At 38.1% G+C, this 19,520-nt stretch overlaps 1 protein-coding gene across 5 annotated transcripts; it reads right to left on the bottom strand.

Annotated features, from left to right (window-relative positions):
* Nucleotides 1–2,711: 2,711 nt before the first annotated feature.
* On the bottom strand, nt 2,712–8,070 carry nmu (neuromedin U). 5 transcript variants are annotated; one of them, XM_026159344.1, is made up of 10 exons: nt 7,832–8,069; nt 6,497–6,552; nt 6,373–6,420; nt 6,121–6,174; nt 5,497–5,526; nt 5,290–5,340; nt 4,113–4,187; nt 3,369–3,422; nt 3,232–3,274; nt 2,712–2,845 (listed from the first exon to the last, which is right to left on the bottom strand). In XM_026159344.1, the coding sequence occupies exons 1-9, from the start codon at nt 7,968–7,970 to the stop codon at nt 3,239–3,241; spliced, it is 543 nt and encodes a 180-aa protein (XP_026015129.1). In that variant the 5' UTR covers nt 7,971–8,069; the 3' UTR covers nt 2,712–2,845; nt 3,232–3,238. The 5 variants fall into 5 exon arrangements, with proteins under 5 accessions (XP_026015129.1, XP_026015131.1, XP_026015132.1 ...); XM_026159346.1 differs by lacking the exon at nt 5,290–5,340 and having other exon boundaries at nt 7,832–8,067; XM_026159347.1 differs by lacking the exons at nt 4,113–4,187; nt 5,290–5,340 and having other exon boundaries at nt 7,832–8,063.
* Nucleotides 8,071–19,520: the final 11,450 nt, after the last annotated feature.

Below are 19,520 nucleotides of genomic sequence, written 5' to 3'. Positions count from 1 at the left end.
CAGACTCACGTGTTACTTTTGCGGTAATTCACAGCCAGGGGACAAAATAAAAGCTATTGTTGTAATTTTATATGTCATTGTTTTATATCTTATTTATCGTTGTTGTTCTTTGTGTCAAGTTTGTTTGAAGACAGGATTATTTGTCGATAAATTATCTCTGTCTGCCCTTTGGACGTGTGTCTTTATGTTTATCGGCCAACTCCGGGGTAGCCTACTCATCTCCATGACAACAGGAAGTAGCAAACCCTGCAATGCCACCTTTGGCCACGTTAAGGATGTGTGGCGCTTTTCCGATACTTTGAGGGAGATATTACAGTTTTTTCTGATCTTTAGGAATTAGAAACAACCAATCTTTCCGAAATTGTACGCAATAAACATGGAGTAGTACACCAAACGATTCTAAATTAAATAGGAAAAAAATAATAATTGCAAAACTTATTAGAAAGAGTTTACACTTCGCCTAAGTTTGTCATACCTAGGCTACTGCAAACCCCAAACAAATTATAACATTTAAAACTCAGTCTATAACAGAGCATTCAGTTTGGCCTGGACCACAAGTATTAATGGTTTAGAAATTTAACTATTCGGGATAAAACAAACAGATTTTACACAGTAAATTATCTTTAAAACGGTTTTAAGATTAATTATGAAAAGCCAGGGACAAAGAACAATACTGTAATTTATAAACCCTATAAATTACAGCATTATCACCTTATCACAGTCTGCGTCTTCTTCAAGCCTCCCCTGCAAGCGTCTTAAATTTAAGCAAACATACAGAGGCAGCAATAAGAAAAATCACCACAGAGCTTTATTTACAATTTCAAAGCTACAAAAACAATTAAAAGGGCTATAATATGATTTCTTGCTCACATGTGCTCATCTCTAAGGAAGGATGGCAGACGGGCAATTTGGTCAAAAAACGTTTTTCGTTTTTCCAGTTATGTGATGATAGTCTTCAGTCTGGCTGGAACCCACTGAGTACACAGAAGAAATAGCCTTTCTGGAGGTTATTGATTGGTGTCCTGTGTGAAATGCTGCAGTTGGATTTTATTTTATTGACTTGGCAAGAGCTCCTGTGGTATTTTACACAACTGCTCTTTCTGTTTTTTAGGTTCGCACACTAATTACGCCTTAAAGATAAACACATTCTTATTTATCGTGCTGTCACTGTTTATACCCAAAAGACTGATTACAGTGTTTGCCCTCGATCATTATAGTGAGGTCACTCTTGAAAAAGAGTTGTTGTTTTTTTTTTCATCTCAGTGAGACTTGCCTGGATAAAGATAGGCCATAACAATAATATTTCACGATGAACTAAAGGAATTTGAACACTTTTAAATTCATTCACTTATCTCACCGGTAAAGGTGAGTAACTCTCTGTGAAATAATCGGAATGTACTTATTTATAGATCTATACAGCGCGTAAACATCATTATATACATTTCCTTCCTCTTTAAAGCGACACACCAGCATCGAAAACAGAATACAAAGAAAGAGGCTTTAACTGGCTGATGATAGCGACATCTACTGTTGATAGTAGTAATTACACATTCGTGTTCCGTGGTTGGTAATTTGCACTTTTTTTTGCACCAAATAAGTAATAAAATAAAATCCTGCCAGTAATTATCTAATACCTTATAACCAAATATCTAATCAGTCAATTGCAACTCAATGTATTTAGGAACGTAGACATGGTCGTGTTATTTGTTTATGTTGCGCATCAGAATGGGAATAAAGGGGAATTCAGGTTACTTTAAATGTGGCACGGTTATTATTTCCAAATGGGCTGGACTGAGTATTTCATAAACAGCTGATCCACTGGGATTTTAACCACAACTTCCTCTGTAAACCAAGGATTATCTGTAAAAGAGAAAATATCCAATGATCAGCAACTCTCTGGGTTGAAATGCCTTATTGATTTCAGAGATTAGAGGAGAATGACCAGACCGCCTTCCCGATGAATACTAAGTCAAATGGCTACTCATTCCAACCAAGGAATGCAGAAGAAGATCTCTCAATTCACATGTTGAATATTGAAGCATGTGATATCGACAGAAGACCACACCAGGTGTCACTGCTGTCATCTACAATCACACAGGTGGCCAAAAACTGGACAATAAAAATTGGAAAGCCATTGTCTGGTCTGATGAGTCTTGATTTCTGCTGAACATGCAGAGAGTAGAGTCAGAATTTGGTGTAAATAACATGAAAGCATGGTTCCAACCTGCGTTGTTATCAGTGGTTCAGGCTGGTGGTGGAGTTCCAGATGTACTTAATAAATTGTCTGATGTCACACACATGAAAAGTCACCACAAAAGGTGGAGAACAACAAAGAAAATATCCCAGCCAAACCCCCCAGAAAACCAAGCAGATATAGTGCTAGTTTAGTATCAGAGCCTCAACACCTGAGGCTTCTGCAGTAGGAGGAACTTACTTTACCATCTGTAACTTTATTATTATTAAAATTACACATTATACAACTGTACATCAAACAAAGCCATTTTCATGTTTAAATTACTCTTACTATTTTATGTAAAAACTTAATTCACCCCTTCACTCCTTCACTCTATTTTACACTGTTTTCAAATGTACTGAAATAGAACTAATCACACTGAAACAAAATTACACAACTACACCCAGCCACAGATAGCAGTTTTAATAACACAAAACAAAATATGGATAAATTAATAGTGTTTTAATTAATATCCATTGTGTACATTCAAACATCACTATAAAGCGGAGGCAGAGGGATGTGTTTGATGTCTGGATCACTCAGTGGCGGTACAGCAGCCTGGGTCTCAGGGTCTGTTTTGTCTCTGTACACTAAGCTTCAGAGGTGGAGACTCTAAAACACATGCAGGATGTGTATGAGTAGAAGATACAGATACATGCATTTGACATATAAACGGCATATAAACGCGGTCCTACGAGTCTAGTACAAAAGTCAAGAGGATAAATATCACAAAAACTCCAAAGCACTCTCTTTTCATGTAAAATTAAAATGCCTTTATGGAATAGATATAGTTTTTTAATTGTTGAAGACGTATATGCCAAAACGCACTGTGCATGAAAGTGCCTTTGGGTTTTTGATATTTTAGCTTATTTTAGCACAGTCACATAATCATTAATAAACTCCTAGAGCTTTTTCTTCTACTCTAAATTTCATGTACAATTACTTAATCTTTCAAACATAACATGAAGGCAGGAAAAAAACTATAACCAAATTTTTACCTTTAGTTCATTCATACTCTAAGGATCTTCTCCCATTCCGTGGCTGTAAGTGTAAACACAATTTTTAATTTAATTTCAAATTCTGCCTATTTTGTAGGCTTTTTAATTCCTTTTTAGTGGCATAAATGTAAACATACCCGATAGAGAAAGTAGCCTCTGCTCTGGATTCCTCCAGGTCCCTGGAGGTCGGCCTGTAAAAACATTTAAAAAACACACAATTTAGCCACCTGCAAAATTGCTCTTAGTGTTGTCTACAGCACCTCTTCACCACCAACATGTACCCACTCAAAGACTCACATCTGGATTTGAAAACACACACTCTCCACGTTTCTTGCTCACGTTTTATCGGCGTCCACTTTGTGTTTGTCAGTGCTTTGATAGTAAGTGGGGGAGGAATTCACCTGGCTTGCCACACCAATTATAGACCATAATAACTCTCAGCTTGGGAAAGAACAACTAATGTAGAGTGAGTTTGCACAGAGTGAGGAGAGCTCTCAGATATGCAACAGCATGATTGATGTGGACGCTCAGGATGTGGATAAACACACTGAAAACAATTACAGAATGGAGCACACACATTTCACTATAAACATTTGCAGCAAGCGCACAAAAGTGGAGCTGCTTTCATCGTGCCTGCTGCAATTATCATCATCTATTCATCACCTCTTTCTATACCATCCTGTTGCTCTTGAGATATCCAAATATATACGTTTAAGAAGTAACTTTGCATAATAGCTGTCCCACAGTGTAGGGGGATATTAAACAACACAGGATTTAATGACAGTTTGAGCCACTGATTGCATTTTGCATTCAAAAAACAAAGTATTTCTCTTTGTTTTATCAGTCAGTGGCTGTGGAGAACAGATGTGAGTGGTACATACGTGCATTGTGAGTCCTCTCTGTCTTCTAGTATTTAGTTGGGAAACTAGACGCAGAAGAGGGTGCAACTGAGGGGACTGACAAACATACACATATACAGACACATAGATAGATACAGGCAGATACACACACATGAATAACAGCAAAAAAGAAAGTACAGACTATGGAATGTACAAGGGCAAAGAGAAAAACAAGTTTTTTTCTCTCAACAGATAAACGCATGCTACACAGAAATACAAACGTACAAATGCTTCCTCACTGCAGCAAAGTGTGTTGCCTGTATAAATAGATCACATTCTGTGTCTCATTCTGTATCACAGAGATGGTGGAGTGAGAAAGCGAACAGCATCATATGTCACCGAAGCAAAATGCTGTGTTATTTCAGTAAAAGTTGCTGCATGTGCATTAAAGGATGTTTCCTGTCTGTGCTGGCTTCAATAACCATAAATCCACACCGAGGAAAAAAATATGATGTTTGTAAATATGACATCTGTTTTTCACACTGCGTATAATATTTGACGATGTAAACGTATCATTCTATTTTATATTAGCTGTAGAAAAAGGCTCCCTGCATCATCTAGCTTGAGTTCTGTTATGTGGTAAACAGCCAGAAAGTCTTTTGCATACAGAAACAACATGAACAAGGATTCATCTTCATCAAAAACAAACAAATAAATAATGACATATTTTCCTTATAGTTAAGTATAAAATTGTGCGCTAAAATATCATCTGCAACTTCAGACACAATCCCCTTTGCTTTTGACACAACATTTGTGTGAGGTGTCAGGTATGAAGGGCAGACAGGAAGGATCGCTAACCCTAATACATCCAGGTTCTCGTGCGATCATGAAGCACAGCCTCCTACTAATCTATGATCTATAGGTATTTCACATGCAGAGCAAACACAGAGCAAAATTTTATCATACATATGTACATATTTAGATATATTAGGACCGTGCATGTTTACATTTCCAAGTGTTGGTCTGGCATGCATTTGTGGTTAGGGGCATGACGTGCAGTTACTTTTAATTGCTGGTGTTAATAGCTCTGATAGGCCTAAATTCAGCCGATTAAGAGGCGTCACAACAAGAAGTGCAGATTCAGTTGTAAAACAAAAGAGGTGGTTTTTTTTAGGTCAAGCAGCATTCTGCAGCAATCCAGTTCAATCTTTTAACTTACCCCTCCCTTTGACAAGACAGAACCTTGTGGTCTAGAGTAATGAAACAAAAACTGCACATAGAGGGCAGGAATATATATATATATATATAAAAATAACAAAAATAACAACCAAACCCACTCAAAAACCAGCACAACACATGCAATGTTTAATCTATAATGATAGCCATATAAGGCAAAGCATTAAAGTGTGAGAAAACATTTACTTACCCTTTTGCTATTTTCTCTCACATTCAGCTCCTGAACACACAATGAAATATTGACAACTAAATTAGTCTTTGGTCTTTTGCATGTCTTTTTTTTTTACTGTTGACATTGTATGATGTTAGTGGGAGGGTCATCTCATGCGTTTGTAGCTGTGAGCACTGAAGCTCCACCCACATGCTGTTCACATGTTGCTTACGAGGAGCAGCCAATCAGAAAGATCTCGATAAACAGGAAGGCGGTGGAATATGAAACTGCTTGTGAGCCGGCACCAAATCCAAGTATAAGATCCTTTTAAATTATGAATTATGCAAAGCTGCTCTTGTAGAGTCCAAGATTAAAGACATCAGACTGGAGAAAGAGCAAAATAGATCCTTTTAAAATTATGACTGTTGCACAGTATTTGTGTCTTTATAGTTCCACGTATAGTTTTCATAGTGTTTTGTATTGGATAGGGAAAGCAGGGTATCTTAGTCCAAAGTCTTCATACTGTGAATTCTCTGAGTTATGGTTTGGTCGTTCTTTGTGAATTCTGTCATAATGCCATAATTAATGTTTTAATGTTGTGTACCAAATTCTGCAAAACAAAAGTGCTTCATGTTACTTTTCAAGTAAACAACTCTGAGGTACCTTTGATTTCTGAACCAGCATCAACACACAGAGTTCTCCTAAGACATCAGATGCCTGGAAAGAGACCAGAGAGTTGTTTAAATGTTTCAAGTTATTAAAATACACACACACACACACACACACACACACACACACACACACACACACACACACACACACACACACACACACACACACACACATATAGATATATATATATCTATATATATATAGATATATATATATATATAGATATAGATATATATAACTCACCAAAAACCTCAGGTCTTCAGAGAGGTAGGATGAGCACATGGCATCAATCTGCAAAGCGACACAGAGAATGGTGGAGGAGTGCAGCAACAGAAATGATTAAAAAGAATAAATCAGTGTGCTTTACCTCTCTGAGTAGCTGCCCCTGATCTGCTGTTGCCTGCTGAAGATCTGCTGGAGCACCTTTTTGTTTCATACAGAAACACATACAATATACAGTTAATACAGAAACTGACGCAACCGATTTACAGTTTTTCTCCCTTGCCCAATTTGTCATTTCTATGATTCAGGGGTCAGCTAAAACCAAGGAAGAACAGGAACTGTTATTATTATTATTATTATTATTATTATTATTATTATTATTATTATTATTATTATTATTAACAATAGTAATAATGATATGTATTATGTATGTGTTAGACCTTTAGACTGTATTTATGAGACTAAAATCTTTAAATGTATTCAAATACATGTATATAAATGTTCAACTAGGAGTAATAAAAAACTCTCTGTACAGCAAGTCAGTGTCTGAAGTATGTTAAACTGTATTATCCCCATCAAATAAAATTTTAATTTAAAAAAAAAAGACATTTAAAATGTTTTACCACATTAGGCAAATAGCTGAGAACACTTTTCTATATTCTGAAGAAATTATAAATTAATTGAATATGTTTTTATGATGAAAATCAATTTGACTTTTCCTCACTTGACAAATTTTATGCTCATTACTATCTCAGCATTATTTTACTGTGTAAGTGCTTGCTTATTATTTCTGTATTTATTTTTTACCTCTTATGTTGCCCTTACAATAAAGGTAAAACAAACCCAACTCCTCACAACACATATAAATGTAAGTCTATTTTTGATCTACAAAATAAAATCTTTTGTAAACTCCTTCACCTTGGAGAATGACTTTTGCAGAAGACAATAAGTCAACATTTTCCAGCACTGACACTGACTCCAAAAGATTACACGCAAACTCACAGATTACTCCGACAGCTGGAGAACTGACTGTCAATCTACATCTAAGTACATCTCAGTCATTTGTTACTTTCTGTGAGCTAGTAAACGCAAAAAGTCAGGGGTTTAAGATTTTTTTTCCTTTCACCAAACTGTCTTGTACAGTTTGATATCATATCAGAAACTAAATCCAGGTAATATTGATACAGAAGATAGACAAGAAGTTCATGTTAAAGTTAAGATTTAAATTTCTTTATCACAAATCATTTTTATTTTGTTCTTTCTTAGCTTACTTGGATAGATAGATAGATAGATAGATAGATAGATAGATAGATAGATAGATAGATAGATAGATAGATAGATAGATAGATAGATAGATAGATAGATAGATAGATAGATAGATAGATAGATAGATAGATAGATAGATAGATTTAGACGTTATTCTTTAACTTTTTTAATTAGGAATAAACCTGCTTATAAGGAAATAAGCTGACTGACTTACTTTGGCAGACTGGTATGGTGAGGATGAGGAGGGCTGCGAAGGTGATGCTGGCCGTGCGGAGTGGACTCATGGCGCTGCTGCTGAGGCTGTGCAGGGTACTGAAGGCTCCGCGCTGACTTTGGCTCTGAAAGGTTCTCATCTCTCTCTTTGGCTGGCCTTTGGTGTCTTTTGTCTTTTGACTTCTTGCTCTTCTGACAGCTTGTATCTCACGTCAGAGAAATATGAAGGCTCGTGTCAAACACCCGCCTCTCGTGCTGACACTTGACTGCGTCACTGGAGCTCGGCGCGCGTAAAAGTTGTTTGATTGCCGCAACAGGTTGGCGGAACGAGGTGCTTCGGGCAGGCTGATGAAGGATGGATGTAAAGCAGGAAGTGAGTAAAGTTGTATCACGTCCATCAGAAAATAAATCAATAAATAAGATAAACATGTTTTTTTTTTTCGTTTCGAACTTGAAAAATACGAATATGATAAAGTAGGCTACAGTATTACTCATGTCTTTGAATTGATATCTAGTTTCAGATCGGTGCCTATCTTCTTTTAGAATTGTAAAAATTCCCACATGAATTATTGTAAAGTATACAAAGTATTTATATCATAACAATCATGAGAAATTTTCTCCACTAGCTGTGGATTTTATTTATTTATTTTTTGTTATTAATATCATTAATAACTTATTTTTCCCAAAATAAGTTAGTATTCGGTCTTTACATTAATAATAATCAATTTGCACGCTTGTTGTTATTGCATCACATGAGCTCAGGAATCTAATATTAGCATGTTAGCGTTTTAAAATCACTTGTGCTATGCAAACTTTTTCAGGTGTGGTCTTGGAGAGAGGTCACAAGATTCAGGTTCAGCTAAAGTAAACAACAGATTTGAGCCTTCCTTGGCAAAAATAAATAAATAAATAAATGAAACAATATACCTAAAGCACAAGAAACACACAACATTAACATTTACACATAAAGACTAAAGGGCGATTTATAGTACTGTATTGAATCCATGGTGGGCAAGGTCATCATTTGACTTCAGAGCAGAGTTACGCAAGCAACAAAAACTGCACATGTCCACACTGGCAAAACACAATCTATTTTATTAGCATAATGAGCATGTTAACTGCAATCTTTTACATTTTGTTTCACTGAGGTAGTGTCCTTGTGCTATTCAATATATGATGTTTACACTACATATTGCCACCAAACAGACTTATCAAGGTTGCTGACGTCTATGCCGCCACATTGTGTAGTTACATTACTAGTAAGGTGCCCATCCCGTTATGGCAAAGGCTATGTTATGAAAAATAAAGTATTAGTTAAACATAACACCATGAAGGAGCCAGGGGAGACAGAAGGAAGTAGAAAACACAAAGAAATCAAAATAAATCAAACCCAATAAGGTCAAACCCAGTAAACAAAAGATCTTCATATTAACAGCAAACATGTTTTTGTTTTAGTTATCTGTATATCCACTGTGCATGTATTAATGTGCATCAAAGCACTTGTTTGTATTTCTTCCACAAGTAAAATGTTCTTAAAGGAAAATCCTAAAAAAACATTTTGACACAGACCTGTACACTCAGCTCACAGTTTATAACCTCTAAACTAACTATTGTTAAACAGCTAACACCAGATGGCCAATACTTCACTAAAATTGGGTCATGCAACAGGACAATGATCCTAAGCACGAGAGCAAATCTGCAACAGAATGGTTGAAAAATACAAGAATATGCGTGTCATGGCTCAGTGTCCAGATCTCAACCTAAACGAAATCCTGTGGTAGGTGCATTAGAGAGGTCAATGGACTGAAGCAATGTTTTAAGCAAAAATTCCCTTACAGTGATGTGAGAGACCAATAAGGTCATACTGAAAATTTTAACTTCAAATTATTGCTGTTAAAGATTGTTCTATAAACTACCAAAACATGGGCTATGCACCATTAAGTCCTATGAAAACTTGGTTTTTCACATGATTGTAGTTATTTTTAATCATATTTTTATGCTAAGTCACACTTTCATCGTGTGTTTGAACACAGGTGCCAGTAAAAAACAAGAAAGATGGTAAGTGATATAAGAGAGGTTTTAAAGGGGTAAAAAAAAAAAACACACACACACACTCAGGATAATCAAAACAAAAAGTTGAAAGGACTGAGAGTTGGTGTAGACCATAGCTTTGCTGGGAAGACATAAGCAGAGCTATATCCCAGTTACTGTTTATGACTTTTCACCTTGTTCCTAAAGCTTGAAATTGGTTCTGGTTTCATTTTATGTGGTCATCAGCAAAACATCACCTCACCTGTGAGATGGAAAATGTTATTTCACGCTTGAGACCCGCTCTAATAATCAGTGGTAAACACTAATGCAATATGATATTGTAGCATGGATTATTTAGTGCTGGTGCTAGTTATCCAACACACTGTTGTGCCCAATGATAACTAAAATAACAATGGCTATTAATTTTAATGAAAAGAGACAGAATATATGCAAAAATCCAGAAAAAACAAATTATATTACAACCGGTTACTTAATCAATCAATTATAGATCAGTCTTGAGCTCCATGCAAGATCTTGACTCATGGGATGAGGATGATCATGAGGAAGATAGTGGATCAGCCCAAAACTACATTACAGGAGCTTGTTAATGATCTGAAAGCAGTTGGGACCATAGTCAAGAAGAACACCGCTGGTAAAACACTAAGCACTAATCTTACAACATCTGCAACGTCTCCCTGCTCAAGACTGCACATGTACAGAACTGTTTGCCAGTGAACAGCTAAATGATTCAGTAAAGCCTTGGGGGGGAAAGTGCTGTGGTCAGAAGAAACCAAAGTGCAGCTCTTTGGCATCAACTCAATCCACCATGTTTGCAAGAAGAGAAATCCTGAGTATAACCCAAAGAGCACCATTGCGACCCTTAAAACCGAGATGGAAACATCATGCTTTGAGACTGTACTTTAGATGGAGGCATGTACTGGAACAAGTTGGATAAGAACCTCCTTCCCTCAGCTAGAACACTGAGGATGGGTCGTGGATGGGTCTTCCAGCATGACAATGACCTAAAACATACCGATAAGGAAGCAAAGGACTGGCTAAGGAAGAAACACATTAAGGTCATGGAGTAGTGTAGGTAGTTTCCAGACCTCAATCATATAGAAAACCTGTGGGGGGAACCGAAGCTTTGCGATGCCAAGAAACCTAAAAGAATTATAGAGTTTCTGTAAAGAGGAGAGAGGCAAAATCCCCCTTGCCAACAAGGGTTTCTCCACCAAGTACTTAGTAATGTTTTACGTGTAGCTTAAACACTTACAGTGGGGCAAAAAAGTATTTAGTCAGCCACCGATTGTGCAAGTTCCCCCACCTAAAATGATGACAGAGGTCAGTAATTTGCACCAGAGGTACACTTCAACTGTGAGAGACAGAATGTGAAAAAAAAAAAAAAATCCATGAATCCACATGGTAGGATTTGTAAAGAATTTATTCGTAAATCAGGGTGGAAAATAAGTATTTGGTCAATAACAAAAATACAACTCAATACTTTGTAACATAACCTTTGTTGGCAATAACAGAGGTCAAACGTTTACTATAGGTCTTTACCAGGTTTGCACACACAGTAGCTGGTATTTTGGCCCATTCCTCCACGCAGATCTTCTCGAGAGCAGTGATGTTTTGGGGCTGTCGCCGAGCAACACGGACTTTCAACTCCCGCCACAGATTTTCTATGGGGTTGAGGTCTGGAGACTGGCTGGGCCACTCCAGGACTTTCAAATGCTTCTTACGGAGCCACTCCTGGACATGCACTGGCTTCAGCAGCGGAACACGTCTGGCACTGCGGGATTTGATTCCCTGCCGTTGTAGTGTGTTACTGATGGTGACCTTTGTTACTTTGGTCCCAGCTGTCTGCAGGTCATTCACCAGGTCCCCCCGTGTGGTTCTGGGATCTTTGCTCACCGTTCTCATGATCATTTTGACCCCACGGGATGAGATCTTGCGTGGAGCCCCAGATCGAGGGAGATTATCAGTGGTCTTGTATGTCTTCCATTTTCTGATGATTGCTCCCACAGTTGATTTTTTCACACCAAGCTGCTTGCCTATTGTAGATTCACTCTTCCCAGTCTGGTGCAGGTCTACAATACTTTTCCTGGTGTCCTTCGAAAGCTCTTTGGTCTTGGCCATGGCGGGGTTTGGAGTCTGACTGTTTGAGGCTGTGGACAGGTGTCTTTTATACAGATGATGAGTTCAAACAGGTGCCATTCATACAGGTAACGAGTGGGGGACAGAAAAGCTTCTTACAGAAGACGTTACAGGTCTGTGAGAGCCAGAGATTTTCCATGTTTGAGGTGACCAAATACTTATTTTCCACCCTAATTTACGAATAAATTCTTTACAAATCCTACCATGTGGATTCATGGATTTTTTTTTCACATTCTGTCTCTCACAGTTGAAGTGTACCTCTGGTGCAAATTACTGACCTCTGTCATCATTTTAGGTGGGGGAACTTGCACAATCGGTGGCTGACTAAATACTTTTTTGCCCCACTGTATTTCCTTCAATGACATACAAATAAATTTATACATTTCATCTAATGTGTTTTTTTCTGGGTTTTTGGTTAATATTCGGTCTCTCTCCATTAAAATGAAACAACTATAAAATTTGGAGACTGTTCGTTTCTTTGTAAGTGAGCAAACTTACAAATTCAGCAAGGGATCAAATAATTATTTCCCTCACTGTAAGCATGGAGCATAATGTATAGTATAGTGAATTATGTCTTCTTTTTTTTCAAACTTTTGTTAAACTTTTCATGCATTCACGCAGTCGTGTATAGTTAAATGTACATCATTATTAGGATGAGTCATTACAGATCATTACTGAATTATCTCTTCTAATACCAGGTAATTGTTGGCCCTTGTGTGAAGCAGCGTGTGTAAAAGCAGACACACTTGGCAACGCTACATTTCATTTTGATCCAGACAGTGTAACAAAAGGAAATAATGATCGCCACTGTTCTGTTTTCTTCATCTCAACCCAATATGAATATAAGATGAATTAATGAGATACTACAAAGCAAGGTGGGTATATTTTGGCTGTAATTGGCTTCACTGTTACAAGCAGGGGCTTGGATTGATTGACTAAGAAGGCATGACACGAACCACAAATGAGAAACAGATGCTGCAACAAAGATTCTGAAGATTTATTGGAGTCATGTAGATACTCCATAAGGACTTTGTGCACACAGCAATATGTGATTCATTGTCTCAAGATTTGAAAAGCACCTTTGCCACTTACATGTACATATAAAGCTACTTGAGAAATTAAAATACTGCTTTCATTTACCACTTTCATTACCTGCCACCAGATAAAATGTATATATATTGATTCACTGTAAAAAGATTAAAGGTCATTTTTAAGTCACTTTTGCTGCGGAAACAAGAGATGCACTCGACAGAGGGCTGTAATCTGCTCACAGCTTTGTCTTCGAAATCTGATGCGAGTTTGCTTACTGGCACAAGTAGAAACAAATGGAGTGTGCTGATAATGGAGCAATTCAAGGAGTCATCACACTCATCTCCACCCTTGTCATCCTCCTACACTAATCTCGCTAACCATGCTTTATCTCCCACTTTTCCTTATTGTGAATGGAGACCAAACAGGGCAGGTCACGGTGCAAGCATAACAGCAGGATGACAAGCTATATTGTTCTTTGCTTTTTGATATTTGTTAGATAAACACAAGTTTTCACGGTCTTTTGAAGTGAAATGGATGCTAAAGTTACTTCAGAAACACCTGCTGAGCTTATGAAAGCTCCCCTTGGTCCAGCATTCTGGAGAAGTCTTGAAATGTCACGACCTTTAACGAGTTCTGTGTTGTCATGAAGCTGACTGGCATTTGCGTATGTTGGGGTAAAATATTTTTTGGGAGTTAAAACCCAAAGGTATTTAGAGAAGGTTATTGTCTATGATTCACACATTACTTGAAGCCAAAACACAGATTACAGTCTTTATTGTGCAATAATTATTTCAAAGAAATGAAATCAGGACGTTTGACTCAGTAGCTACCTTACTTACTGGAATCTTAACATTTCATCAGTATTTCTAAATTATCCATGGCTTCATAGTGTAGTGGTTTACACATTCACCTTAGAAGACTCCTGGGGATTCTATTAAATCAAATCAAATCAAATCACTTTTATTGTCACATCACATGTGCAGGTACATTGGTACAGCACATGTGAGTGAAATTCTTGTGTGCGAGCTTCACAAGCAACAGAGTTGTGCAAAATACAATAATGTAAACAAGCAAAATACAAGAATGGCTACATCTGAAACTAATAAATATATGTACAATATATAATAGTATATGCATTTCTGGATGTGTATACTAAATATTTTTCTACGTGTGTGTGTGTGTGTGTGTGTGTGTGTGTGTGTGTGTGTGTGTGTGTGTGTGTGTGTGTGTGTGTGTGTGTGTGTGTGTGTACACATATTTTACAAATTAAATAGAGTAAACAATGAATAGAATATATAAAATAAATAAAATTAAATATACAGAGTGAGACATGTGCAAAACAGTGGCATTACTGTACAGTGTGGAGTGCATAATGTTAAAGTTCCAGTAGTGAAGCTGAGGTGTCTATGAAGTGTTCAGCAGTCTGATGGCCTGATGGAAAAAGCTGTCTCTCAGTCTGCTGGTACGGGACCGGATGCTGCAGAACCTCCTTCCTGATGGAAGTAGTCTGAACAGTTTATGGCTGGGGTGACTGGAGTCCTTGATGATCCTCCCCGCTTTCCTCAGGCACCGCTTCCTGTAGATGTCTTGGAGGGAGGGAAGCTCACCTCCAATTATCCGTTCAGAGCACCGCACTACTCGCTGGAGAGCTTTGCAGTTGTAGGCGGTGCTGTTGCCATACCAGGTGGTGATGCATCCAGTGAGGATGCTCTCAATGGCACAGTGATAGAAGGTCCTGAGGATGCGGGGGCTCATGCCGAATCTTTTCAGTCTCCTGAGAAAGAAGAGGCGCTGCTGCGCCTTCTTCACTGTTTTGTTTGTGTGTACTGACCACGTAAGATCCTCAGCCAGGTGTACGCCAAGGAACCGGAAGCTGCTCACTCTCTCCACAGCAGCGCCGCTGATGGTGATGGGGGTGTGTACTTCTCTGCACCTCCGGAAGTCCACTATCAACTCCTTTGTCTTTGCGACGTTGAGGGTGAGATGGTTGTCTTGACACCAGTGGGTCAGGGCGCTGACCTCCTCCCTGTAAGCTGTCTCATCACTGTTGGTGATAAGACCCACCACTGTAGTGTCGTCCGCAAACTTCACAATGATGTTGGAGTTGTTAGTGGCTGTGCAGTCGTAGGTGTAGAGTGAGTACAGGAGAGGGCTCAGTACACACCCCTGTGGAGCACCAGTGTTCAGTGTGACGGGGGATGAGGTGATGCTGCCCAGTCTGACCACTTGGCGTCTGTCAGACAGGAAGCTAAGGATCCAGCTGCAGAGGGAGCTGCTCAGTCCTAGATCCTGCAGTTTCCTGTCCAGCTTCGAGGGAACGATGGTATTGAATGCTGAGCTGTAATCTACAAACAGCATTCTCACATACGTGTCTCTCTTCTCCAGGTGTGACAAGGCAGTATGTAGTGTCAGGGCTATGGCATCATCAGTGGACCTGTTGTGGCGGTATGTGAACTGTAGAGGGTCCAGTGAGTCGGGTAGTGCAGAGCAGATGAAGTCCCTGACCAGCTTCTCGAAGCATTTGCTTACGATGGGAGTCAGGGCTACAGGTCGCCAGTTGTTCAATGAGGAGATGGTGGAGGATTTGGGTACAGGGACGATGGTGGCCATTTTGAAGCAGGCTGGGACTACAGACAGAGAGAGGGAAAGGTTGAAGATGTGCGTGAACACTCCAGCCAGCTGAGCCGCGCATGACTTGAGGACGCGGCCGGGAATCCCGTCCGGACCAGTAGCTTTGCGTGCGTTCACCTTCCTGAAGCACCTCCGCACATCCTCCTCAGACACAGTGTGCGCACTGACGTCATCCGTGGTGCGATGGGAAGGGTATCCAACGTTGAAAAACAGCACAATTACCCATTGCATGGTATGGTCTCAAACACAAAGAGTGAAATGTTACAATTAACCCCATAGTCTGGGTTAGTTGTAACATATCCTGGGGTGAAATGTAACACAATGAAATAAGGGTACTAACAAAACATTAACATGTAATCTTTGTTTATTCAACACATGAATGCACTTAGAGCCATTTATGTAGCTGTGTGTGTGTGTGACAGAATGCAGAAATCTAGCTTTTGAACATATTCCAACCCCCCAAAAAAGACAAGTTATGGAATTTTCTGCAACTGAATATTTCATTAATTTTGGTTGGTCTTCCTTGAGTTTGGCCTCATTGGCTCAGTGGGCATTATAACCTACAACTCTTGCACCAATTTTGAACATAACAATGAAGCTGGAAAAATGTAGTTGTTCACCAGCATCGCAATTCCATTACTTTTTATCATGGCTTACCTTGGTGTGGTTTGCAGAGTGCTTCAGAAAGATGAGGAAATCTGTTTCTTGCACCCATCCTGATTTATTTCCACTACCAGTACTTCCTACTGGTCCATCTCTGACACAGTGGTCTGCATAATGTATGTGTGGGAACACAAACAGTGAAGTAATTGTGTTGCCAATGGCATTAACCGCATATACAAATGAAACCAGTGAACCTCTCTCTGCTGATGTCGTTGCCCCAACTTGTTTAATATAAGTTAAAGTAATAGTGTGGTAAGTTGTAACATCTGCATTATTGTTACAACTAACCCAGACTGTTGCTGTTACAACTGACCCAGACTCCTATAGCCATGAACTAGCTAACATTACAGCCAACGGCTAAAACATTAGCACTAAAGACCTACACAGAATATATCCCCATAGACATACAAATAACACAATTTAAGTTTGATGAGTTTAACTGAAAAGCAAATAATGCTATTAGAAATTGAAATAAAGTAGAAAAACTTACTTTTTGCCATACAAATTACTTTTTTTCGTGTTAAATTGTCTGTGTTTGACAAAATGTGCTGATTTTTCACATGTGATAGCAGAACTGAATTGGGCATGCACAGGATGAGTCACATCATTTGAAACTTAGCCCTGACTGGAGAAATTGGAAGTGTTACAACTGACCCACGTTACAACTATCCCCGGTCTCCCCTACTCTGCTAGGACTTTACTGTAGTTGTAACTGTCTTCAGTTACTGCTTGTTGTGCTTGCAGTTTTGACTTGAGTAATTGGCCATTGAATAATACAGTATGTCTTTTATTTGCGTTGAGAAACCGTTGACTTGCTTTTGCAGTATTATTTTCTGTTGAGATGAAGTACCGTCTGATCAACTTAGCTGAATCTGAGCCGAGAGTATAGTTATATTTGAAGAATCTCTTAATGTTCACCTACATAGAGCGTTGTTCAGCCGGCTAGATTTTGGAAGGGGTTTTTCTTCACTAAGGCAATAATTCTGTCGCTATGTACTTTAGGTGTCTTCTATGGTTTTTCAGGTTTTTTGGTTCTAAAGCTTATTGCACAGCAAAAAAGTGGACAGGGCCAGCCTTTTCTTCTTGTGTCCACGGTTTGTGCTAAAATGACAAGAATAATAATTCTCATCAGCTCAACCAGAAACCTTTACTGTAACTACTGGGCCCAGTGTCATCAATTAAAGTATTAAAAAAAATTAGACCCACCAAAACGCATCAATTTCTTACACAGTAGCAGGATGTTTTAAATGATGTTCATGGTTGGAAATGAGGAAAATTAGCAGGGAGCGTAACGTATTAGCAAGTCATCAAAGATGATTTGTTAACTTTATAAAATATGACAAACCTCTAAGTTTATTGTGCTTTCTCATGAAGAAAATCAAAGCAATAAAAAAATTGTGAGAATCATCCTGCAAACTAGTGTGAAAGTGAAATAATGGGCTTTTAAAATATGTACATAACTAACAAAGAAATTTTCATTGTGTTATGTAAAATGTTAATGTAATTCCAGTTCAGCAGTGGCTTTATGAAGAAAAATCTCTGAATAAATATATAGAATAACTATAAAGATTTTTGTATATTATTAGTTTTATTCATGTAACAATCCATGTTAATATTCTAAAGCTTAAATTGAACTGAAAATTAAATCACCAGGTTTGACATCACATGTCAAAAAAGAGAAAACTAACTTAATCAAACAACAAACTAAAGGAGGTCTTTACTGTGATTCTAATTATTTTTACTTTTGAATGCTGCTACATATGTTGGTCGTATCAAGTAACAGAAATCAATTTTTTCATATATTACAGGAGATTATCTGCAGTCATACTTCAACACGTGGCTATAAATATTATTATGTTTTATCATTACACTGACTACTGCATTCAGACCAGGCACATTTACAACTTCCTGTGTAGGCAGAATCTGCTAAATTAATGTCAACAGAAGGCAATCTTCTTCCCCTCACCATAATCGATGGGAAATGTCCCACACTTATTACAGTTTTTTGACAAAGATCCTTTGTTCCCTTCAATATGTTTATGTTTGTAATACAATCAAATTCAGCCTCTGTTGATAGCCCAACCAATGCTGTGTTTTGTACAATAAAAATATTTCTAGTCTAATAAAATAAAAAACTTTAAAAACTGTTCACACTGCAGAGTGCAGATGATTTCCCGTTGCCATAGTCACTTTGAGCTTATTTCACAATCATTTTATTGGATCATCAGCTAGCTACTTTATTATTTATCTATATGCCACCAGATTAGCTGGAAATAATATAATAGGGGAACTCTGAAATGCCACATACTAAATCAAAGGAAATATATTTTCCTGAACTTAATCCAAGAGTTGATGTTGCTAATATCACATATTTAACACATGAAGCAATAGCAAGCTGTTGACTGACTTAGTATATCACAGGGCCTAAAGTCCAACACATGATGATGCCATTATAACTGTCAGTTAGCCAATACTGTGGTTTATACACAGTATAATTTGGACTCGTGAAACACTTTGCATCGCACACAAGACACATTGGTGATTCATTTATTATCACTTTCGCCTTAGAACAAGACGATGGTTTGAACCTACTGGTTTTTGTTTTGTTTGCATGCTCTGCATGTGCATGCATGGGTTGTCTCTGCATACTCCTGTGTCCTGTTACATTTCAAATACATGCATGTTAGGTTAGGTGGTGACTATATGCACTGCGCATGGCCGTGGATGCAAGAGTGTGTAGTTAGTGGATTCTCTGTATTAGCACTGCAGTGGACTTGCAGCTTATCCAAGGTCTACTGGGCACTGTCAGCAGAGATAGGCTCCAGAATCTATTATCTTAATATGATCACAGATTACAAATATACCTTATATGGATACTTCGTAATTGGAGAATTGAGGTGTTTTCTACTTTCTTGTAGTTTGCAATATCTCTAAAACTAGAACTATCCTCTTTCCTGTACCTCTTCGCTGGACTATCATATCATGTGATTTTTATTGTCCTGCAATAAAAATCACATGATGCAGCAAGAGTAGTGACAGGGACTAGAAAGAGTAACTGCATTTCTTCCATATAAGCCTCTCTTCATTGTGGATTTAGCTACCTGTTAAATCCACAATTGAATTTAAAATCCTTCTCTTCACATACAGGGTCTTACATAATCAGGGCCTTCACACCA

This window comes from Astatotilapia calliptera, chromosome 23, assembly GCF_900246225.1.
Source record: "Astatotilapia calliptera chromosome 23, fAstCal1.2, whole genome shotgun sequence".
NCBI lineage: Eukaryota > Metazoa > Chordata > Actinopteri > Cichliformes > Cichlidae > Astatotilapia > Astatotilapia calliptera.
This window is presented reverse-complemented; position numbering and strand designations above follow the sequence as displayed.

Excerpts from the sequence above, each read along its gene's own strand:
- nmu (XM_026159343.1), bottom strand. The coding sequence starts at position 7,970 with ATGAGAACCTTTCAGAGCCAAAGTCAGCGCGGAGCCTTCAGTACCCTG. Across the intron at positions 6,421-6,496 it reads AGGGGCAGCTACTCAGAGAG|ATTGATGCCATGTGCTCATC; the intron begins GTAAAGCACACT and ends GTCGCTTTGCAG. Across the intron at positions 4,188-5,289 it reads CTGTCTTGTCAAAGGGAGGG|TCCCCTCAGTTGCACCCTCT; the intron begins GTAAGTTAAAAG and ends TATGTTTGTCAG.